At 34.8% G+C, this 26,646-nt stretch overlaps 1 protein-coding gene across 1 annotated transcript; it reads left to right on the top strand.

Moving 5' to 3' along the window:
* The first annotated feature begins 167 nt into the window (after positions 1–167).
* Positions 168–20,654, top strand: LOC150100760 (uncharacterized). Its single transcript, XM_090401569.1, has 4 exons — positions 168–307; positions 6,886–7,854; positions 15,424–15,609; positions 19,549–20,654. Exons 2-4 carry the CDS (start codon positions 7,006–7,008, stop codon positions 19,846–19,848), a joined length of 1,335 nt encoding a protein of 444 aa, XP_090257695.1. The 5' UTR covers positions 168–307; positions 6,886–7,005; the 3' UTR covers positions 19,849–20,654.
* The last annotated feature ends 5,992 nt before the right edge of the window (positions 20,655–26,646 follow it).

Genomic DNA, 26,646 nt, shown 5'->3' with positions numbered 1-26,646 from the left:
CTTAAAGGACTTCATCTCATCTGAAGTCATACTTTAAAAAATAATAAGAATAGAAAAGTTTGCATTCATTCAGCATCTTCACATCGTCCACTTTGTGGCGAACGTTCGTACGGAAGATTGACATTGCGCATATTCCCGTGACGCTCAGACATGTGCTGCAAGCAACGCCACAAGCTGAGCCAGCAATGAGAAGTCGTTTCTAATTTAGTCACGAACCGCTACTACGTTCCGAATATTACACAAGGAAGCTTACTTGTGGTGGTGTTCTTCGGTTGTAGACGTCATAAACCGTCATCTCATGTCGCAGGCAAGTGTCATAGTGTGTGTAGTAGTAAGTGGTGTATAGTTTCCCCTACACCCTTCCCCATCTTCCTAGTATCAAAATCCACACGTTATTTTTTGTCCGTCCGCACTTTTAAAATGAATGAAAAGACGGGGGTAGCACTACGCACGTTGTATTCTCCATAGTCCGTGGACTTAATCCAAATTAATAATTACTTTGCTTGAGGGTGACTCTGGTCACGGAGCAGTAAATAAAAAACCGGAAGTCTAACTATATTCGAGATGCGTACCTGATTAATTAATTCCTTCGTGGCCATTGCTAACAGGCTAAGTTTGACATTCTCCTAACGAGCGTTTTTTCCACTTCGCTACTTCCATTCAGATTTTAAAGGGCCTCCAACAATACCCTCTTTCCGAAAGGCTGAAATATAGTTCGTTATTAAACAGTTCTTTCTTTCTTTGTGTGTGTGTGCGCGCGCGCGCGCGCGTGTGCTACACAATTGGGCACGCTCAACAGCGATCTTGCCTTCTCCGATGCTTAAAATATCTCCGGAGTACTTATTGTAGTCTTTATGCGTCTTGTAGACGACAGTGAGTGGAGTTGTGGGCTACTTCCTCCCGTCTCTAAGATGCTGTACGACCTTCAAAATATTAACGGAAATAGAAGGCGAAAATTGTCTTCGAAATAATTAAAATACTTTTTTTTTCCTCCGGATAATACTGTAAATAATTTTATGCCTTCGTTTCGATAATTGTTTATCTGATTCACTATCTGATGTGCTTTTATTATCGAAATAATCATACGTGTAGGGCAGAACAGAACAAAATTATTGACGATAACACAAATATTAATGGCATGTGTGTGTGTGTGCGTGTGTGTGTGTGTGAGAGAGAGAGAGAGAGAGAGAGAGAGAGAGAGAGAGAGAGAGAGAGAGAACATTTGTATTCTTTTAATGAACTTTTGTATTGAATAATGATAGCGCGTGAACGAGACCATAATTATAATCGATTGACAGACGTTAATCTAAGGTGACCATACCCCCTCGATTTTGGGAATGATCTCCGAAACAAGACTTATTATTCTTCCCGATTTTTATTTTATTTCGCCTTCCGGATTATATTAGCAATTACAAACTATTATAGCAGTCAAACGTTTATCTTCTGAGGTATTCACTGAGAAATTAGCAACAAATCCTGATATACTTCACTTCAAATCCTGGTATATTTCACTTCCTGTTAATTACGCATCCTGTTAAGCGGTTAAAAAAAAAAAAAGATTTTTTTTTATAAATTATATAATTAAATAATTTATATAATAACTTATTTATTATTATATAATAAATTATATAATTAAATAATTGATTAAATGAAATAAGTATAAATAAAAATTTGTGAATTTTATTTATTCGTAAATAAAATAAATAAATCCTGTCTTTGATCTCGTTCACTTTAGTTTAACGTTTGTTTTAACGTTTATTTTAACGAATATAGCTTTGAAATGTATCTTTAAAAATATTAAAAATAATTCTTATAGATATTTCGCTGTAAATGTTGTAAATATTTCTAAATTGTTATAATAACCAGAATACTCCATGAAGTTAAAATTTAACATATAAGGAAATGCCCGTTATATAATTTTATTATTTTTAAAATGTTAAACAATGGTTGCTTCACGCAGAAAGTTAAGTCAGTTTGAGCGCAGTTAGTAGTTTGAAGGGTTAGTAATTCGATGCTGTTGGCACACTCTCCCTCGATGAGTCCTTGGACTCCATGGAGGCGTCACATAATAATAACTCGTTTTATTTTTTACTGTAGATTTATAATTTCATTGTTCGTTTTATTTATTTATTTTTCTTATGATTTTTATCAGCTTTTGTAATATACGAGAACTAGTTATGACAGCCGGAAAGAAACAGCTACAAATATAATTGCTATTGATTCAGTAATTTTCTTGTTAACTTCGTCACATTGGGTTTTAAACGCTAATGAGAAAATTACTGAGACAGCAGTCTGACTATTGAGGTCATTCAACTTTTGACGAAATGTGCGTTGATCCCTTCATTACCTTCTTTGAAATATTGCGCAACTAAAGCGTCAGCAAACAATCTGCTATTTTAGAGACTTGAAGACTTGATTTTTTCTATAATTTTTATCTCTTTTATGTTGGCCTTTTTTCTTTTTCTTTCTTTCTTTTTCTTTTTCTTTTCTTTTTTTTTTTTTGATAAACTAAACCTTAATTACACCTACAAACGAGTATAGAAAATTTTAAGAACTGATTAAATTTACAATTACCAACGTTTCATCAGTGGAATGCTGTCAATATTCTCAAGGTTATGCAGGGGAAGAACACAAAAGAGAAATGATAACACAGTTCAAAAAGATATCATCTCTCCTCACTAATGGTCGCAGTCTGCGCGTGGATAATCAGCCCTAGAAAAGTAATAGTAATAATGAGTACTATCTGGGTGTTATACCATTTGGATATTGTCAGCAGAGACGGTGGGCGCCTTCAGGGTTTGCTTTAATCTCCTCCCTCCACTCACACACTACGATAGATTAACTTAACCCCATTCACTATGTTATCAGAAGATTTTGAACTGACGTAGGGAATGAATTTTTGTTTTAAATTATACTTGCGTCCTCTTAGAAAGACATGCTAATTCAGAGGGATGGGTTATCGTTCTACAAGATTACCTGTGATGATGAAGACGGCAAATCTCTATCATCATCATCATAAATAATTGTTCTCCTAATGTAGAATTTTTTTCCTACTGAAAGATGAAGAGGGAGATCGTTAAGATAATGTCCTAGTCCAGGGTAACAGTTTGGTTTTAAATGGAACGATAGATATGAATAAATAAACCAGTGATTTATTTATTCATATGGAGTTTCCTCCCTTTTCTCCCTATTGGGAGAAAAGGGAGGACTAAACTGGTCCCAATAGGGACGAGTTGAGCCCCCTCATGGGGGGGTTAAGTATTTATGGCTGTAGATCAGTGTGTTCAGGGGGCCGGTTTGCGGGATGAAAAATCCCAGATAAACTGGGGGTAAAAAACCCTGCTGTCCACGTCCGGCTAACTTGGCGGAGGAAGATCCTTAAGCTCCTCACGTCGGCGACGGGAATCGAACCTAGGACACTCCTTCCCCAGGTATATGGTTGCGAAGCGCAAAACCACTAGGCTATCCGCGCGGACATCGGTGATGATGCAATGTGGATAGTCCCGTAACTTTTAAAATTCAGACAGGACACAGAAAAGATCAATAAATTACAATATTGAATTGAACTAAGTAGCTTCATTACATTATAAATATTAATCCCAGCAATGTATTAAATAGAACTGCAGGTAAGGATTATTATTATTATTATTATTATTATTATTATTATTATTATTATTATTAATTTTTGCATTGACAGACTGAAGATAAGTGGTCATCCTTAAATGGTATGCAATGTTTTTGGGACTTTCAGTTCGCCTCCATCTACTGTTAAAAATTGCCATACACCTTCATATCCTCCACTAGCCAGGATTCAAACCCAATGGTGGGTTTGAATCCAGGTCGCAATCTTCATAAGGAAATTTTTAGCTAAATGCGAGTTCTCTAGTTTAATTAAAGTGGCGGAATTTTTCATTTTGCATAATAACTCCCGTCTCCAGCCATATCGATCACTCTTAAAAAAACTCCGGATCGGCTAATGAATGGATATGTAAGGCAGCAGTCTTTCTAACTTCTGTCAAACCGAAGAGAACTTGAACTTCTTTTTTGACAGAACTGTGCAACGCCCTTATTAAATAAGTGTCTTTCTTTGTTGACGTTTTATAAATGTTGATCTTATCTAGTTGACAGATGTGTATTTCTTTATTTATTTCACCAGTAGTAAGAAGTATAAATATATCTACACAGCTAGAATATTCAATTTTCTTTTAAACACAACTTAATATGGCACATGAAGTGAATATACGAAACAGAAATGTGGATATTTAGCCCACTTTGTCCCTCCCACTTTTTTTTTTTTTTTTTTAGTGTCTTGGCTTAGTGTGGGGGATGGCAGGTTAATGACAGCGCTTACTAATAAGATGAGTTTCTAAAAATTAAGTAGAGCAGAAATAAGTATACAGTAGTAGTAGGCAGAGGATTGTTTATGTGAACACCGCAAATAAACACAACGCCGTAAATGAACGCAGACCTAAAACGGGGTTACGGCCTTGGTTTCGTGTATACATAGAAACATGGTTCCCTGACCTCTACAACTCACTGTAGAAATATCGAGAGAACGTTTTTAGGTAGGAACTTTTGTTTATTTATTTTCTTGATATTTTTTCTTGGCTGTGATCTGTTTGTAGCAGTAGAATATAACTTAATGTACTTCATAAGCTTGTGTGAGCGACACTTTCTTTACGTCATAGTAAAACACACATTAAAAATAATCTATTCTTTGTGTACTTATGTCAGCGTGTAAACTTCACTCGTTAAATGGGGGTTATAGGCAGGTAGGTACTTATCAAACTATGCTAAATGAATCTTTGTCTAGGTAAGATAAATGAAGGGAAGTCAGAATAGATTTTGAAATCTAAAATATTTCGTTTACGTTTATATTAGTTAGCTTCATCTTTATGGGTTATGCTGATCTTTTTGAATATCGATACACGTTTAACGGAGGTTGCTATCAAGAGATCACGAAGTACTTGAGGATATCCTACTTTTTTTTTTACTCGCTTCCTGATCAGTTGCTTATTTCCCCTTTATCCGAAAGAGAGATAGAGAATGAAAACGAAATGTTTATGAAGTTTTTTTTTTCCCCTCTCAAGGGTGTCTTTTCACTGTTTTGCCACAAAGTATTAATGTGCTGTAGGTTTTGAAACCCTCTCGTGTGTAGAGTTAATATATTGTCTAACGATCTTGAAATTATCAGCACAAGAGGAAGAGATAAGAGGCAGTAAAAGCTTTTTTTTTTTTTTTGTATGTATGGAAGGAGTGGGGAGGAGAGGAACGAGTAATCACACAAATGTTTTTATCCATAGAGCCGCCATTAAGCTAGCCGTCCATTCAGGTTACGTAATTGTTGTTTCTTGCTTTATTTCCCCTAATATTTTTCTCTTGGAGAAAGTAGTGTAGGTGATTACTATGGAACTTTATGCTCTTTAATGTTCATATCCTTCCCAGGAGAGAACTGACATCTACACTTTGTTACAAGCGCATAGAAAGTACTTACTGCGGTACAAAAAAAAAAAAAAAAAAAAAAGCACATGAAATAAAATAGTATAACAGTAAGAATTCTCTGTTTTTAACGCTAGTGGTCGAATGTCAAAAAAATGATTTCGATTTCAGGTTTGTTTTGGGGAAAAAGAAACATAAAACAGAAACATATGAGGAATTGGGGTTTAAGTAAAAATAATAATAATCAGATATTTTAAGTGCCTCTGTCCCGAGTAAAGTACATTAGTACTATGGGTGGAGTACGTTTTTTTCTTTTTTTATTATTTTTTCCATTTTCTAAGTCACTTTTTTACGGAATTTGGAAACCCTGTTCCAGGGACCAAACATCGAACTTTCTCGATCCACTTCAGCACCCCCCCCCCCCCCCCCTCCTCTCTCCATAAACGGGGTGGTGGCCTCATACTAGGTAATGAAATTCAGTTTCCGAAAATATATTTACAAACATCTCTCCCTGTATTAGGGGATTCGAACCTACTACCTATGGGTGAGAGAGAGAGAGAGAGAGAGAGAAAACGCTATCTACTCAACCAATTAGGTTGGCGGTGTACGAGACACATTTATTCATAAATCTCCTGTGGTCGGGGAATTCCAAAAGAAGTCTACAGCTAATAAACTAATAACGTAATGTAATAACGAGAAATCAAGTCCAAAAATGAAATCAAAATTACTAATTAGTCAAAAGTATTTGAATAGCAGTGCTAGATTTCTAGGTTTGGTTTAGCAATCAATCATGTAATGGTCCCTATAAATAGGGGAAAAAATATACAGAGACGCACCGTCTTCATTTTGGAATATTATTCTAAAATTAATAGAATAATTGTATCAGGGCTCGGAGAAATACGTTTTCCCACTCATCTGTGGCGAGAACATTTTGCTAGTTGGGGAGTAGCTGCAGACTTGGGTGCGAAACTCCTATTGACTTATTGGAATATATCAGTAAAAAATGGAATCTTGGGAGGGTCTTTTTTTTTTTTTTTTTTTTTTTTGCGTGGCGAGTAGGATTTTGCATAATTTATCAAGTCCTGTGTATAATTACTTCAAATTAGAAAAGCACTTCAAAAATAATACCTATGAGCTACTTCTAGTCTCCAAATAAGTAGGGCAATGCTATTATACAGTAAAAGCCATAATTTGGACAACTTCAGCTCTCTAAACAACCTGAACGAGCATCTTCAATTCGGCACTCATTACAATCCTAAGTTCACTGTTTTCAAAATCTAGAGTTTGAATATTCTTCGATAAAGTTTTTAAGATAGGAAGAATTCTATTTCAGCTAATTTTTAAAACCTAATATGAACCCATATTGTAATATTTATAACATTTTTTGTTTTTAGTATTTTGGTACATATTTTTTTTTTTAATTTATACTTTCCATTTGCGTTTCAGACGTTTCTCTGAGCACCAAGCCTTTAAGATGACTAAAGTTGACAGAGTGCAGTTGGAACACAGAATTTCTTGAGCAATTATTAGCTTCCTTATATCTAAAATAGAAAGGACTTTCTCAGCATGTGGTCTTGCTTACCAGATATCCTTCTCGAAGACGTATTCGCTCGATTATCTATTAGTGATCGTTATAGTGCGTCTCAGGTATGCCATAATTGGCACAAAACCTTTTATTCCCCTAGGGTGTGGCGCACCTTCATCTTAGAAGATCGTACCTTAACCAGACGGAAGTTCAACTATTACACAGGCTATCAACACATCCTAGACCACCATCGGACTCAAATATGCCTCCATCGCATAGGACGCAATATCCGACGCTTGGTCATTCAACCGATGGCTAGTTTCTTCAATCTGTACGAGTTCATGACAATCATTTCCTATTTCTGTGAGAACTTCCATAGTCGGTCTCTTCGTAATATTCTTTCGTTGGATTTTACATTCGCCTGTGATTGTGCGTCAGCCAATGCAACTGATGAAGTTATTTTTGGCACTGGTGGAAAACTATTACAAGCTTTGAAACGTATGATGGGCAACCTCAAGGGTCTAAAGCATCTTTCCTTAGAAGACCTACTCTTGGATACGTACGAGGCTATGTTCCTTCTAGATGACGTTGTTCAGAACTGCTGCGAGACCCTCAGAACTTTAAGACTTATAAATTGCACCAAAGATCCGTATCCGATACTTCATGCTGGAGTCTTTCTCAATCTGAAAATTCTTACGATCTCTCCTCAGCAACTTAGTGACGACGTGGTCATTCTCTTGGGTTTTACAAACATCAAGGATTTGAATATTTTACAAACAAAACACACGGAGCAAGCATCGCCAGTGTCTTCGAAGGCGTGGAAGGAATGTAAACGCCAGTCTTCTCATTTGAAAGTTCACCTTATGGTAGAAGGAAAAGTTAAAACCAACGTAAGCTGATTTTTTTTTCTTTAAAATAAATCTTGATTTTCAAAAAATATTACCCGCTCAATATAAGTCAGGATGCAAACATTTTGTAATATGGAATGCCCTTTAATTGCCTACTTCTCACATATGTCAGATTAAACAAAATAAAATATTTTTAAAACACACGTATTATACTTAATAACCTGTCAAGTAAATGGCATTAGATTTCATAATACTAATATTTGGTGGAATACGATAGTTATTCCTACCCTCATGTTCTGTAATATGCGGGTAGTTTGTTCCTAATTTACAGTAAGCAAAAATTACTAACCTGAATAAATAAATAAATGTACTCGAATAATAATAATGATTATTGTTATTAAACGGTATATCTATGGCGTCCGGAGACTCACCATTTTTAAGTAATTCTTCAGTTTTCTACTCCTCTGTCACAAAAATTTTTGCGGCATATTAAATACAATGAAAATCTTAACTATTCGCTTTTATATTGCATTTTGTTGCCATAAAAATTAAAAAAGTTTTTTTTTATTTCTTAATTTTTTTTTAATTTAAAAGTACGAGAATTATCTGGCTTGAGAGTAATAAAAGCGGGTACTGCCTACATTCATTTTACGAAGAGTAACTTTATTTTAGGCTTCACAAATCGACTTTGATATACTTTATTTTTAGCCGTAATTGAAATCATATATTCTGTATAGATATCGGTGTTTAAAAAAAAAAAATATATATATATATATATTTAATTTGCGGAAAAGAGGGTGATGAAACGAACTGGCCCATCCCCAGTGATACATATATTACACTATTTTCATGGTACCTCGCATTCATGAATGATTGTTGATCAGCATATGGATAAACAATTATTCATATGCTGATCAAGCACATCAAGTACGTTTACGTGAGATCCTGGATTTCTCTGTCTTAAAAAAAATCGAAAACTTCCAACAAAAAATATTAATAATAAAAAATAATAATCTCTTCAAATTAGTATTTACATAAAATAAATGTCACAGTTAACTAATAAAATGTCAGAGCTTGTTTAAGGAAACAGTATTTCGGATAAATTTTCAGATAGTACATGCAGTTCAAACCATATTTTAGATAAACTTTTTTTTAAAATAAAAACTATGAATTCGTAGGCGAACGAATCATTGAGATCAAAGGAGCAATGATTATAACCAATGTAATAAGAAAGAATAAATTACTTATTTGTATAAAGATGGAACGTAACTTTAAAACAGTTACAAAATAACCGATCATTATTATTCCACCATCCATGCTGACAATGCTGCATTGTCAGTCCTAATTTGTTATAACATAGTACAATGGATCTTAAAACACTGAATCTTTAAGATTTAAGATTTTAAGATTTTAAAACACTGAATCTTTAAGATAACAAATCTACAATGCACTCCGGAAACATTTTGCAATCGATATTTATTTATTTTTATCTAATAACATTTTTAGTTTTTGATTACATTGGATATGTCGTTATGCTTTCTTTTTTTTGCGTTAACGATGTGCTTAAATGTTCCACCAGGGGGTAGTTTATCATCTACGATACTCTACCCCCTGGTGGAATATATTATCCAAATTATTAACAAATACTCTACGCAGGGCCGACTGTAAGCACTAGCAAAGAAAGTTCATTCTTGGGGAGACACATTTACATCGGCGCCATTCCATCATTATACAAAAAAACATATCTTTTTAGATCTTCAGTATTATAATTTTGTAATTGTGATTATATTAAAACAAAAATGATTGTACTGTAGGTTTTATTTCATGAAGTACAAATTTCCTATTTTCATTTCTTTTTTTTAATTTTCGAAGTAAAAAAATGCCAAAAGTCAACAAAAATACATAAGCAACAGAATAAGCAAAGCTGGTATATGGTGGAGGAGCCATTTCAATAAATTTATATGGAATAAGAGAAATAAATTAGCCAAAACACTAAACTAGATTGTATACAAGACAGTATTCAAACCAATTTTAACTTATAGATCGGAGAGCTGGATTAGAAATAAAACACTTGAGCAAAGACTAAAGACCACAGATATCAAGCTTTGAGTAAAATGGGAAGTTAACAGATCGCATTAATTACAGAACCATATTAAAATGAAAATACTGGAAGTACCTTTAATATTGTTAGCATTCTAGGATGCGTGAACACAGCTAATCTAAAGTGATATAATGGTCACTTAAGCAGAATGGGAACTGGAAAGGTTATCAAAACAAGTACTTTTGTCAGGATGGCAGGAAAAAGACCTAGAGGAAGACACTGTATCGATTCGCCTGGATCTTGGTGAATTGATACAGTAAAAATGTCTTAGAAAACTGAAATATAATTATAATAATAAATATTATTATACAGGTATCTCTATGGAGTCGGAAGACTCATTGTGGAAGATCCACTTATTCATACACTAGCATCATTCACACAATACCTCTCACACTTCTTAAACTCATTCTGATGAAGCACTCGCAACCTCGTCTGGCAACCCATTTCACTCATTCACCACCCTTCAATCTCAATCCTATAAAGCCCCTTTAATAACTTAAATGATTCCATCGTGTCACCTCTTTTCCGTCTGTCAGTTAATTTTTGAAGCCTACAATCTGTCAATCTATTCTCATAGGAAGCATTCCACAGACTTGCGACAATCTTATCCACTCGCCTCTGGAGAGGATCTGGAGGCGAGTGATAAAGATTGTGGCAGATCTATGGAATGCTTCCTATGCGCAGTAATCCAGTTGTGGCCTAATTAATCCCTTATATAGTGAAACAATAACTATCTATCCCTGTTTGGTAGTATTCTTCAGCAACCACTTAATCTGGTGTGCTGATTTGGTTACTTTCGTAATATGCCCTATAAATTTCAACTCCTTATCCACAATCAAACTCAAGTCTCTGGCCTCAGTTTCCTGCATTTCAGTTCCATCAATGTAGTATACAGCTTCTGATATCTTCCCAAAGTGCATCACTTTACATTTGGTCAAGTTAAACTGGCAGCCATTTACCATTGTCCATACTACTAGTTTGTTTAAGTCTTCCAGCAAGATCTCTGCATCACCTTCTTTACCATTGCTCTTCCCAATTTAGCATAGTCAGCAAATAACTGAATATGTCATGTCGAATCATTTCCTATATATCACTGATATACAAATTAAACAACAGAGGACCAATTACTGAAAGCAAGTGGCCAATTACTGGTCACTTGTTTTCTTCTATATTCAACTCCTCCACAAACCACTTTGATATCTGCCATCGGCACCCTCTAATTCAAATCACTAGATTCACATCCATCCCCATTTGCTCCAATTTATGCAATCAAGTTCTGTGCGGAATCTGTTTAAATACTTTTGCGAAGTCTAGCAGTATCACGATGTAGCCATTTCCCTTATCCAACTCCATTGTCACCTGACTAAAAAGTAAGCAAATTACTTAGGGAAGACCTCTGCCTTCACAAAATCATGTTTTCCCTTATAAAGTATCATATTCCTATTCACCCAGTCCTGAATTCTGTCTTTCACCAATTTTTCGAATACCTTACCAGCACTTCTGAGATGTTGATTGACCTATAATTTGCTACTTCTTTCTTAGAACCTCATTTATGCAATGGGACCATTTTCCCCTCTTTCCACTCCATTAGCGCCTCCCTCTACTGAGACTTAAGTTAAACACTGGGTCAAAGGAGTTGATTATTCCCTTACGCATTTTCGCAATACGCAGGCCAATATACTATCTAATCTCATGGCTCTGTTTGTATTGAGGTTCTGCAATATTTTAAGCAACTCAATTTATTCAACCTCTATTCCCCTATCAGTGAATGTTATATATCACATTGCAGTGTCACCACCTAGATGGTATCTTCCTGCAAAATTCTCCTTCAGTAATTCAACTATTTGGTTTGTTTCTGTTACCTTTCTACCATCAGCATTTTTTAAAGTAATTTCTCCTTTTACTTGCCACATAGCGAAAGAACTCCTTAAGGTTTCTTTTGGCCTCATCATCTAGCTTTCTCTCATAATTAGCTTTGGCCTTCCTTACCATACCAATCATCCTTCTTGCCTACGCCTTATACTGCTCATGGATATGTTGATCATCTTTTTCTTTATAATCCCTTTCTTTTTGTGTAACTCCTGCTTAATGAAGCTGCTCATCCATGTAGCTTCTATCTGATTTATCCTTCTGACTCTAAGTAAACATTCAGATACTGCTTTCTTCAAACACCCTTGACCACCTCCTATGCACAAAAATATCTCTCCCCTCCAAATTCTTATACCATTGCTCTGCTGAAAGCTGTCTGATCATAATCACCTGCTCTATAAGTTCATTTATACCGATTCTTAATATAAAATTTTGCATGTCTGGCAATCTGCCAGTTAAAGACTATATGATCACTTTCTCCAAGCGGAGGCAGCGTAGTTAAATTGATTAGTGTTTTGTTCTCTGATGTAATGATCAGATCCAGCACTCTTGAACTTCGTGTCCCCCCCTCCATGACATGTTCATTATCATCATCATCAATTTCATGATATGTACCTCTAATAGGGGTTCAGGTTACCATGACAGCACTACAGGATTACATGTTGCCTCAGGTAATTATCTCTCAGCAGTATAAATTCCATTTCCTTCCCTGCCTGTTAGCATTCCTCCTTTCGTAAGACAAAAATATCTCGAGTCCTTACAGATAATAGATTGATTTCGAGAAAAGCTGGCAATAGGAAGTTGGTAACGGTTCATGTAATACTATAGTAATATCTTGATCCCCCCCACACCCAAGGATACATATCAGGAATTTGATAATGATGGGTAGATTTAGTGTGTTAATCTACTAACTCTGTAGAAATTCCAAATAGGTTCAACCTTAGACTACTATCCTCACATTTGTGGTGGCATATCAGAAACGTTTTCGGTGCTGTTCTAAAGCCATCATTTTGGCTAATCGTCGACGATTCGTCTTCAAAAAATAGCCAGTATCACAGTTTCATTGGTCATCTATTTCTGCTTTGTGCCTTTTCTACAGATAATTCCATGAAAGCTTTATATCTGAACTGTCAACAAGCATTTCGGTATAAGCTTATTGCTAAAGTCGCATGGATATGATCAGCAGCTGTCCAACGGCTATTTATTCAACTGCTAACCCACCGAACCTTCTACTCCTCATACAGTACTTCATTCCATCTAATTGTGTTCTGCAGCTTTCCCTATGAAGTATTTCCTCAAAGACTGCTTGTTGTCTCTAGCTTTGCAAAAAAGAATTAACAATTTCCTTGTTTTTAATTCCAATCCACATATGACATCAATTTTCTTGGGGCTCTGGAACCTCTGGTTTGGAATATAAAATCATCTTCATTTAACGCATTTTATTCTATCAAAAGGCGCGTGTTTAGCGCCTTTAATCCTCCTAGCGTTTTCTTTTCTTTTCTTTTTTTTTTTTTTTTGAAGACACGTAGGAAGCTAGTCTTCATCCTTCAAGCCTTCACTGATAGTGAGCCCATATTATCATTGATTAAAGGCTTTTCAGAAATACCGTCATCTTGTGACCCTAAACCTTGTCGTATTGTTGTTTGTAATACGTGTAATGTGAACTTTAATGTCGTTTTTAGATGTGCGATTAAAACCCTATGACAAAGATCGGCTAACTCTGGAACAAGCCCTGCAAAACGCTCCTTCGGTAATTCAACTATTTGGTTTGCTTTTGTTACCTTTCTACTATCAGCATTTTTAAAGGAAGAGAATCGAACTAGAATTGACCTACACTAGAATTGAACCTTTAGCGGTTATTTTTCCGGAAGTTTTCTGGCAGAAATGGTTGAATAGATGCAAATGACATTTACGTAGGATTACACAGGGACTTATCGTCATATCTACTTGTCCATCAAAGGGCGTCGTCTATACTGACTGAGCTACGAAAGTTCACAGAGACCTACACTTGTATATAAAAACTATATTTACAAACTATAAAACAAAAACTCATTAACAACGGATTTGCATACTTCAAGCTGATGCATTTTAGGAAATAATACAAAGAAAGATTTTTCCCAGGTACAACAGTCATCAGAGCCTGGTTACATGTTTAGATTACACACCAAATCAATTAAGTTATGAGTCGAGTGGATCTGTGAATTGTGGGTTTTCTTTATCCTGCTTTGTCTCACCAGTGACAGAACAAAAGTCCAGTGTTTAGCGCTAAAAATCTTGCTATTTCCATATGAAGTGAACAATTCACTTGAAGTTATGAAACTGTTATAAAGGTATGTCCCAGATGGAATTTTAACCCAGAACATTCCAATAAAAGGAGTGATTTGGGCAGGTTGAGCTGTTGTTGTTTCGGAATTATGGCTGACGCAATGAAATCTTGAGATCGGAGTATTCTGTTCGTTAACCTTGTCTGCTCTAATTGGATTGACTGTTTTTCGGGATTATAAACCCTGACACATCAGAATGAGACCAACTATCTTACCTCATATGTGAGAAACCGACATTGGTTACATAGCTGATGAATGAATATAATATAACCAGAAAAAAATAGCAGAATCCGGAAAAAATAAGATAGATGAGAAATCATAAGCTACATAAATTTTCTAAATTTTTCATGACATCTATCGAAATGTACGTGATATAGCTAAGATCCTATGTGGATCGCCAAAATCGGTACAATCGATGTTTATTATATAATAAAATTTTACACAGAATATGACTGAAACTGATGTATTTAGACTAACCAAAGAATCAATATTTTTCTGAACTCTTTCTCTCTTTCTCTTTCTTTCTCTTTCCTAATAAAATTATTGTTAATTATGATGCGCTTAATATTTATTAGCAAAAAATCTAAAAAGCATGGCTATCATTTGAACAAAGCACCAGTTTCTTTTGCTAGTTAACAAACTTGTTGACAATTTGAATCGCTTTTTGTTGACGAAGAAAGGAAGAAAAAAAAAAGATGGCCTTGAAGATCTATATTATTCAGTGACTTTATAAATTTGGAAGTCAAAGAAATTAAATTTGGCTTTATATTAATGAAATCTAATTATTTTCGCCATATGATTAAATGCACATATATAATTATATTTTGCATTTTACTATGAAAGTGTCAGGAATTTCATGTAGTTTCCCCACAAACAGACTGCTTTGATAGGTTGTAGAAGTGTTGGACTTTAAATGACCATATAACTACCAGTTATTTTCGTTGTTAGATAATCTCATCTAAGTATGCATACAGACGAAAGCTATATGTTTGATGCTATCACACCTGTTGAAATGTACGAGTATCTTAACTTCGTTCTACGCCACATCATCATCTACACTGTAGATGATGATGGTGGTTGCGGTTTGCTAGTTGGTGGATTAAGTGATGGAGACGTAGAGGTGCCCTCCCTCGATAAATCTGTGACTTGGAGGCGTGACGTAATAATAATAATAATATAAGAAATCACCATGATTAGCTATTGATTAAATGTAGATGCCAATGAAAGTAATCACATTAAAGCAATTGAATTCTATTAATATAAATTTGACTGTTTAAATGTATTGCATTTATATTTATAACTATCGTTTTCCTGTAGGTAGTATGGCAAGAGGGCGCACCTGTGAGATCTATCGTCTATGATTCCCCATACAGTCAGATAACTACTCATTCAGCTTTGATGGCTGCTAGTCTTTATCATAGCTACTTGGAAACTTACGCATTCCTGGGTCTACCCCGATTTTACACATCCAAGTCTTTTCAAGAAAGGGCCGATTCTGCTTTGGTAAGTAACATCTGATCTTAATGTTAATCACCATTATTGTAATGTATTTCGCTATTATATCTTCTAAAAGAGTTCCGGTGGAAGACATAGCCTCTGAAACCCTTTTTTTTATCACCGGATTATACAAAAAGCATAAAGAGATCTCCTTGGAAAAAAACCTTGCTATTTATTAGCCATGCAGCATTATCCCACGTAATGACATGTGCATCTCTGATTTTTTGTTGAATTTTTATATTATAGATAGAATCTAATTGTATAAACTGGTACTGTCCTTCCTTGTCATGCCTTAAGCTTTTTATGAACCTTTGAGATTCTTTAGCTGTGGACTTTACAACCGCGAAAGTTTCGAGGATAAGGTGGTCCTACGCTTCCCAGTGTGTCCTATGTCTGTAGATGCGTGTGTTCACCGGCCGGTTTGCCTATTCCGAGGACGACAAATCCGAGTTTCGGGTGACAAAACCCCTAGCTCCGTATGAGACCGGCTAATTCACCTTTAGTCGAAGGAGAGGTTCCTCATACCTTGGACGGGCGAACCCAGGTCTTTCCGACCACATGGCTTCGTCTATACTGACTTTGCTACGAAGGCTGACTGTTATTCCTTCTTAAATAAAATTTTAAAAAATTCGTCCCTTTTGGTATCATCTAAGGAACAAGCATAGTTATTATCTGATTATATCAGCTTCTGCTTATATATAAATACAAAAATGTAAATCAACATCTATGGATCACTCGAATCATCATACCGTTTCTTATTTTAGGCTCATTAAATACATTCGAATAAATCACATAAATAGTGTTTGGGAAGTGAATACTGCCGGTGAGAACTCCCAAATTAATACAAAATTTTTATTAAGCATTTCTTAAAAAGCATCAGGACAATTCCGTGATAACCAAATTTATTTCATTAGACAGAGAGAGAGAGAGAGAGAGAGGATGTCACATTATTCATTGCATGCTATATTAAGCATATAACAGAGATACTCATATGCATACTTTGTGTGTGTCGTGTGTGTGTGTGTGTGTGTGTGTGTGTGTGTGTGTGTGTGTGTGTGTGTGTGTGTGTGTGTGTGTGTGTGTGTGTGTGTGTGTGTGTGTGTGTGTGTGTGTGTGTGTCATGAGAAAATGAGATCTCACAATGTTAAAACATCGTTGGTTTGAATTGATTGAATGATTTCGGACCCTTTTTTTGACCCATAACTGTTGCTTTAACATATAATATGAGTTGCACGATTAATAAACATCATTTACCAAGTGAAAGTGTGAGTTTTACAAGTCTGTTATTCTTTACATTTGTCTTTCTCTCCCTCTCCCTTGAATTGTTTTTTTCTTGGTGTAGTGGTCATAAAACTCAGGGCAATGCCCCCATAATTATCGCAATGCATTTCTTTCAGTAGGAAAGCATTTATTCTGGTTGGTTGTCTTATATTCAACTGTAATCCAAACCTGAACTCAGAACTCCTTCAGTTGATATTGCACTAAGTTCATTAAAAAGTGCAATGTTTGTGTTTGAGAAAAAGACACGTCTGCTATTCTAGAATATAATATTTATATACTTATATAAACCTTTCTCCAAAGCTAATATCTCGAAAACTTGCACTTACGTTTACCATTTGCTGCAGTATATGAATAGCTTATTTCAAAATGACGTGTTAAAATGTATACGCTTTTCGATTCAAATAATTCTAGCTGGGCTGTTTTCATTCGATTAAAAATATTTCAGAGCAAAAACTGCACATAAACACACGTTCAATACGAAACTGTTGAGTAATAGATGTTCGAATTTTTTTAAAATATTAAAAAAAAAAAACTGAAAAAGAACCCCAGAACACATCCCTGAATTTTTGTCACATAATTTTGAAACGATCGGTTTTTAATTTTTTTAAAAGATCGATGAACAATTTTATTTGAACTTTCTAGCATATGAAGAGTATATTTTTACTTCCAGTAGTATGGCATCCCCCCCACCGTTTTTGTTAAAACTGAATTAAATCTGCCTATTTCACTTCAAAATTGAGTTTTCATTTAAACGCGCGTAATGCTATGAAGTACTGGAGTTCTATGCCAATGGCTTTGTGATTATCAACGCAAGATCCGGGTGGTTGAAAACACTGATGACTGCATATTTCTGCGAGGATCTTTTTCACATTTGACGTGTAAAAATGTGAAGTGTGAGTTATTAGTAACTGGCCTACAGAAGCGATGGGAACAGGGGCAGCTCGTGCATAGGCACTGCGGAACTGCAGCACCCCCAATTTTTCTCGATATATAAATATATTTATTAATTTATTTATATTTGCTTGTAATATTTAATTTTATCATTAACAATCCTGCACAATTATCTTATTTTGTATAAAAAATAATAAAAATCCATCTTGTAGTACTTAGGAGGGAACTAGCAGCACTGTGTTTACCACAGTGTCACATTGCTGCGCCCTCAAGCATATGCACGTCATAGTGCGATGCGAGCTATTAGCGTAATGCGACACTGTCCGTCGCGCAGTTCCGCTGTTGTTTATATGCGGTTTGCGCCAGTAGTAGAGTGTTCGTAGTGCTTATCGTGTTTACTCTGTCTCTTTAAATATTTGGACATTACAATTAAAGACAAAGCATTTGTTATAGTTTTATTTCAGGACATTGGGGTTATGATAATGGATTTTATTTTTAAGTAATTTTGAATTATACCAAACTGTATAATTTTATCGATAATCAATAATATTTTTTCATGTTTAATTTTTTTTTTAATTTTTACCATAATTTTGATATTTTATCCAAACACGCATAAATTGTACTTACAGTGTGTATGCATATTTCGAAAGTTGCAGCACCCCCACGATTTCAAGCCACGAGCAACCACTGGATAGGAACATAAAATTTCATTGCGAAATAATGCAATGATGTCGCTGAACAAAACTAGCATAATTAGCTTGTTAATAGAATTAATGCAAGGAGACATTCTACGCGAATTGTTTACAAGGTTCTTTTAATCAGAGAATAGTTAATGGATGTGCAGCATGAATAAAGCTGTCACAGCATGGAAGAATGCTCTCTCTCTCTCTCACTCTCTCTCTCTCTCTCTCTCTCTCTCTCTCTCTCTCTCTCTCTCTCTCTCTCTCTCTCATGTCATTTTAGTGTTGCTATTAATAGTATTTATCTGCGAAGTTTAACTGCGTTCAGTGCATACAGGAAGAGTTATATTATTTGCTTTCGTTGTCATTTATCTGTGTTGACTGCTGTTGATGTGCATTGGTCAATGTGTGTCTCCAGTGAAATTCTTGGGAATCTGAAACTGTATAGGTTTGTAAAATATGTCAATAATCCTTTAACATCATGCAAAAGTGGGTCTTGTATTCTTCATAATGTATACATACTGTATATGTACATAACTTTAACACTCTCAGTTGTTCTTTTCTTCATTATACATAAAATTTCGTACTTTATTTGCTTAACTGTGGTATTAAAATATTTCTGATTTATACTAACACTGAGAATCCAAAGGGGAAACTTTCACCAGAATCCACCCATTATGAGAAGCGTTCTTTAACAATATTGAAAACGAATAAACCAAAAACAGCACTTCATAATTAAGGTGTCTGTTTTCCTTACATAGTCCAGAAAATATTTCTCTGTCTAGAAGGCTACATTTCGTGTACAGTTGTTTTATTTTTACTTATTTATTTTCAAAACTCGAATAATGTTGGAGGAGAGAAAGTCCCTAAGCTCGTAGTCATTTTGAATTATTTCTTGTATATTAAAGATTTTGCCAAAAATTACTGGTTTGGAAATACTCAAGGCGCTGGTTTTTATATTCACTGATTTAAATGTCCGATTCTTGTTCAGCTTCATATTCATTTGTGTATTTCATTATCAGTGAGCACTTTATGTAGTACATTAAATAAATATGCTTTCACTCTATTGTATTCTATAAATTTTCTCTTTCAGGTCCTCATTTGCCGCTCATGTCCGAATCTCCAAACTTTAGTAGTGCGGGAACGAATCTCCACCTCAACAGTTCTTCTGCTAGCCCATTACGCCCCGAACATTCACCGCTTAATCATAAGAAAAAATGCCGTCATCAAAAGGTGCGACTGGCCAAAGAATCCAGATTGGGATGATGACTTCTACAGATGGCTACAGAGATCGTCTCGCTCTTACGAAGCAACCGAAGACGAAGTCTCCATGATTTTAGGGAAAAAATGGAAACCACTTTCGGATAAAGACTTTAAATCTTTCCGTGTGTAAGTGTATGCGCGAACACCATTAAGAAAGAATTTTCTTTCTAAATCAGATCAGGTGACTCTCAAAGGGTTCTGGAAATATCAGCATATAGTTGGTATTCCTTCCCTGTGATCGTATTTACACAACCCACTTTGTGGGTGTATGTTTATGTGTGGTACGCACATCCGTCTCCAAATAACTTTAGGAGGATATATTATTTATAATTCGGATGACTGCTGTCCGATTCCAATGCAGCTTTTTTTTTTCTACTGACACTTGAACTACTTAATCTTTTTAACGAAAGCGTTGCTGCTATGAATTCACATCTTTTAAACAGAACAAACAAATATTTATTCCGAATATTTTTATATCGCTCAACATTATTTCATATTTTTCACTTGTAGATCTTCGTTTCTAGTGAAAGTTTAATATAATCCAAATAATGTAGAAGCCAATGGACTAGATTCAATGAACACTTTTATGGCTGCACTCATTTTTAGATTAGTTTTGATTTGTATTTTAAAAATAGCTAGCGGCACCTATGCTTTCAGTCATGCGCAAATGTTTGTCAGCTAGAAAATACTGCGTTAATAATAGCGAGGAATAAATTGATTTTATAGCTGATATCGCTTCTCCATGGAGATGTAGTTAATTAGTGTTCGCAATATAGGATTGCTTTCTTGTCAATGAGCATTACATTTTTGTAGTGAAAATGCTGACATCTGGTGAGAACCGTTGTTAACATGCTTGTTGCTTACGAGATGTTTGCTCGTTTTAGGTTGCATAACTTGCGTTTCTTTAATAAAGTTTGAATTTTTGCTACTATAAAAGGGTCATTTTTGAATAATATATTAAATACAAAATTAGACTATATTCACTAATTAGTTTAAAAACGTACACTCGCTTACAGTCAGAGCCGGCGCTAGGGGCTTTGACGACCGCATGCAATTTCTATCTAAGCGCCCCTGTAACGATCCGGGAGTGTGGGGTTCTTTTACGATAATAAAAATTTAAATTATTTGAAATTTCTTAAATAAATTTTGACAGAACAGCCACACGTTGGTTCGCTAAATGTAACGAACCGGGAGTGTTGTTGACTAGGCCGGATAATCGTTAAAAACCCGAATATTAAAAAAATTCTTATAAGTTAAAGCAAATTTTGATAAAGCCACTTCACTTTAATCATTGAATATAATGATACAGGGATTATAGCCTTCTCACCGACCCGAATCGCTAACAAAATTAAAACGAATTTTAATTAAAGTTAAATTTACAAGTTACTAAAGTATTATATATATAAAATAATTTTTATAAGTGGAAACTATTATTATTATTATTCCTGACACCTCCAAGGAGTCCGAAGACTCATCGCGGGAGAACACTTACAACTGTCTCAACCACTACACCGAACCTCTACTACGAATCATCTCCATCAACGCCATCTACCACCCACCTCCACCACCACAACAACTAGTATTTTTTGTCTGTAAATTGCGTGTGTTCTGAATGGCCGATTTGTCTGTATGCAGGATGAAAAACCCGAGTTTCCGGGAGAAAAAACCCTGCTACCTCCGTATGAGATCGGCTAACTCACCTTCGATTGAAATCGTCCAGATAAAGATTCCTCCCGTCGCGACGAGAATCGAACTCGAACTTAGGCCTATTCCAATCGAACGGCGCAATATACCGTCGTTCTTCCAATTGCGCTACGGAGGCGCTTAGGAAATTAAAAGAAACTCAAGATAGATGAGAAAAAAAAATAAAAGAATTCAGAAATAATTAGAACATTTAATATAAGTATTCAAAAAATAATATCTTTACAGAATAACAGAAAATAAATTAAATTACATAAATATACTTGAATATTTTTTTATTAAAATTTCAAGGTTTTTGATTTCATATTCACAAAATTAGAAATAACGGTCTTAACGTTTAATTCCGCACATATATCATTTTCAATAGCTATTAACGTCAACCTAACAAGCCTTTTCTGGGACATACTTGTTCTTAAGTAGGTTTTAATCAATTTCAACTTGGAAAAGGAACGTTCACCGCTCGCTACACTAACAGGTAAGGTTAATAGTATTCTTAAAGCAATTGAAAAGTTAGAGAAAGATAAATTATTGGACACAATAAAATTAAGAATATCGAAAGGGCTTTTGAATATTTAAATTATCCATCTGAAAATATCCCGGAAAGCACATAACTTCATATAGTTCTATTGCATTTACGTTTTTATTGTCGCAGTCCTTCAAGAAAATCTCTAAATCGTCACAAATGTTTCGTAAATCTTCGTTATTAATTTGTAGTAATCTATACAAGAAATCGAAATTATCAATCATATCTTTTAGTTGTTCAAAACGTTCTATTAACGAACACATTGCAACGTCTAGAAGTGTATAAAACACATTCACTCTAAATTTATCTTCTGGTGATTGTGGCGTTTCGTCATGATGCTCGTAGTCAAATTATCGTGTCTTCTTTCGTCGTCGAACTTCCCTACCAGTTTTAAATTCTTGTTCTCCATCCACCTCTTCACTCAGTTATTTTGCCGTTTTTAGAACTTCTTTAAAATTTGTATCTGATCGATACTCTTGTAAGAATATTTTTAAGTTTTCGATAGATTCTAAAGCAAGTGTAATGTTCATATTTTTGTCTTGAAGCATTTTACTCACAGGGTTTATTCTGTTAAGTAAATCATACCAAGTTATAAGAGAGCAAATGAATTTGTAGTTCTTTATTTTAGCACATAATGTTTGTGCTTCATGTTGAGTTTCTTTATTAAAATTTTCATTATTTAAAATTTCAAAAAGTGCATCATAAATTTCTCCTAACTGATATCGGAGAGGGAGGATTGCATTAATTTTACTATCCCATCGCGTTTCTGATGGCTGTTTCAATGTTAATTTTTTTTTACGAACTTTAAAAGGATTGCCCAACGTTTGTAAGAGAATTAAAAGAATTGTATATTTCTTGAATAATTGCAAAGAAACTAATTGCATCTGCATTCACTTTAGCTGCATCATTAATGATTAAATTTAGAGTATGAGCAGCACATGGCACGTAAAAAGCTAGAGGATTTTTGTTCAAAAGCAAATTTTGGAGCCCATATTTGCCCTTGACCTCGCATGTCTTCAATGGGAATGTTCCATTTTTCCAGTTGTTCCATTATTGTTGCACATAAACCATCCGTTCGAATCTGATATATCTGCAAAACCTAAAAGGTTTTTCCCTGATGTTGACAATTCCATTGTCACAGGAAACAAAGCGAATAATAATGGTCATTTGTTCTGTTTTATTTGCATCAGGTGTGCAGTCTAAAATTATGGAATAATATTTAGATTTCAGAATTGATAATAAAATTGTATCCCTGATTGCGTTGCTTAAAGTTTTCAATATTTCATTTTGACTGTCTTTACTCAAATAGTGTACCCTATTGTTTCTTTGTAGGGCCATTTCAACATGATTTTCCATAACGGGATCAAACTTTCCAAACAGTTCGACTAATTTTAAAAAATTGCCGTTATTTCTTTCATATAATTTATCAGATGATCCGCGAAAAGCTAAAGTTTGGCTACCAAGGAATTTTATAATTTCAATCAAGCGTTCTAAAACAATTTCCATTTCATACATGCTTTGAGTCTGGAAATCAATAGTAGTTTTGTTTTTTTAAATTTTTATCAAGTTCCTTCCATTTTAAGAAATTTTTCATGTGAGTTAAACTAGTCTCATGTCTATGTAAAGTTGTACTTACATTTCTCCAATCGTTATAACCTTCTACAAGACTGAGTGGGTGATTCAGTTGATTCAGTAGGTGCGACAAGTTTGCAACAAAAGCAAAAAAACAGAATTTAAAGTTTCGGAATAAATGAGCCATGTTCTTGGCACGAGCTCCCGTTTTCCATTTTTCTATTATAATACGTGTCGCCAAATTTACGACCATATGTATCTCTGGGATATATTATATTTTTATTTTGAACAGGCCCCATTTCAATTAAAACAACTCGTAATTTTTCATCAATATTTCCCCATTCACCTGGATCTTCTAAATTCACAGAGAGTAACAATGTGTTAGTTTCGTGGTCAACTACAACTAAATCTTGTTGTAGTTGACTAAATCCTAACTATTTTTCACTTAAATCATGTTCAATTATCTTGTTCAATAGTTGCAATAGTACCTTCATGCAAACTGGATGATGTGCACGGTTCTTCAACTCTGATTTCTGATGTATCGAGTGGGTTACAATCTGCATCAGAATATTTTAATATTTTAACAAATTTATTAAGAGCCCCAGTTTGTTTCTTAATATCTGCTTCTTTCGCAGCGTGACGCTTATGATTTTGTGCACCGGATAACTTTTTTTAAAATTTTTGATTCCATTTCTATTTTATACCCACAAGAAATTATTACACAACACGACACAGAGACGAAATAATAGCCCGCACTGCGCTACTATCAGTAGCCTACTGAGATGCGTACCATATGACTGGTACGCATCTCAGTAGTACGCATCTGCAGGCAAGCATTTAGCCTGCTCTAGCTGCAAAATTGTAAACAGCCGGCTGATCAAAGAGGCGGCAATATACATTTTTTTTTAAAATTTTTATTCAGTGTATACGGCCTCATTTATTTTAATATTGATCATTCTAAGAATTTTTTGTTTTTATGATAAAAATTTTGTTTCTTAAAAATTAACTTATGAACCGTTCCCTGGCAGCGGCGCCCCCATCGTAGCGGCTCCCGCATGCATCGCATTCCTGCTTCCGCCGGTCCTGCTTACAGTATTGAACTATTGCACTATTAAAGGATAGCTCTTTCTCTAATTGCGCAGATAGATACCCTGACATGCGCACTGCAAAAATATAATGCTTCTTCATCATTCTTTACAATAAGTACAGGAGATAATCAAAATAATGGAAACACCTACACATTTTTGGAGAATTTTTATTAATAAACTGTAGGCCTACCTCGGGCTGCTAGAATACAATGAATTCGACGTGGAATAGACCGATACAAGTCATGTACGTAAGCTAATGGAATTTTGGACCATTCTTCCTGCAGAATATGTTCCAACTGCGCTAGTGATGTTGCAGGCGGAAAATGTCATCGAACATTGGAGAATTGATTGGAGACAACGCCTTGTGCGTTACCATACCTTGTCATAATCTTCAATACTGTGGCTCATGATACATCTATGATTTCTTCCATTTTGGTTACGGTAGCTCCTGCAAGCTGCACTGCAGTGATCATACCTTTTTGGAGGTCACTGGGGTCTGTCATTTTGTACACTAACTGCACAACAACAACCACAGAGACAACGCCATCCGCGATGTGAGTTATATAATAAGATGGCGTATGATATCGGCTACCATATTTGATGTTGAATTAGCTGTGGAGCAGTTAATATGTAAAATGTCAAACCTCAGGGATCTCCAAACAAGGTATGATCACTTATATTCATGGAGTACGTTCTGTTACAGAAGAGAATGAAGATCATATTCGTTTTAATACTACATTTATAACACTCGTAATAAATAGATGCTAAAAAAAGGACATGAATTATTTTAAAACAATTTTATTTAACACTGGAAATTTAAAGAAAAAGTTAAGGTGTACATTTAAAATGTTTAAATATTTTATAAAATAAATTGATTTTCCTAACTGAAATAGAGACGTGTTATTATAGAGTGTCGACCTAACTAGCATACACACATCAAACTCACAATACAATTACTAGGACGAATCTTTCAACATTTCCGGTCATCACTATATCACGTGGAATAACGCTGTCACTCTAGTTAGGATTATTACTTGATTACGCAAATCGTATTTCCTCATCGCTTCATTTCTCTATCACAAATGGAATTCGTCCAAAAATATCCATTTTTTTTGGATGAATGACTTCACTGCTTGTAACATTGGGACATATGCGAGAAACGGAAACAATAAGAATAAATGTCGAAATATTTCTAGCAACTTCCTGTTGATAATGAAATGCGTTTGTAAAAATGAGAATACGTAGAATGTATGGGATGTAGATGTATGGGAATCATGATATAATATAAGCAAAATTGTCGAAATATGAACTCTTTTTTGACCTATTTCTGAGTGTTATCGTATAATGTTTTACAATGCATTCATTTGGTTCGTCACTAAGAGTATTACAACCAGTAGACCAAGAGAAAAGTTCGAGTCTCGAGTAAGTAATAATATGCTCGCATTATAAAATTATATGATATAAATCAAGTGCTTATTGTATTGAAATATAGGTAATTATTAATATTCATCAACGCATATTTGTTTATTACTGTTAATTAAACAATTACGAAGCCATTTTATAATTAATATGTTCTTTGACATGCATATTAGGAAACAACACACTCTTCCGGGACAAATATAAAGGCGAAGTTTAATAGTTGCTTACTAAGAACGTTGATATATTTATAAACACTCGAGACTTATCATAAAAATGTTCAGGATTACTAGGCCTGAACGCGAGTCCTTCGGATCACTTCCAGAAACGAAAATGTTAAAATCGGTACTTGACTAATATGCCCCCAATGGATTAAACTTACAACCTTTCATTCTTTCTGTTTTTATTTTATTTATTCGAACCACTAATATAGCATCGCATAACTCACGCTACCATCTATTTTTTTTTTAATTCCATAACAATAACTCGAAAGGTTATGACAACAGTGGTAAAAATTTATATGCGAATCCAATTGGATAATTTCGGTCATAGTCCTCTGTGGAAAATGTTTAGCAGAGTAATTAGTGCACATGCGTAATAATTATAATGAGGGAAAAAATACAGCAAA

The sequence above is a fragment of the Typopeltis vanoorti genome, chromosome 12 (genome assembly GCF_054136105.1).
Source record: "Typopeltis vanoorti isolate ZY-2024b chromosome 12, IOZ_Tvanoo_1.0, whole genome shotgun sequence".
NCBI classification, from domain to species: Eukaryota; Metazoa; Arthropoda; class Arachnida; order Uropygi; family Thelyphonidae; genus Typopeltis; species Typopeltis vanoorti.
This window is presented reverse-complemented; position numbering and strand designations above follow the sequence as displayed.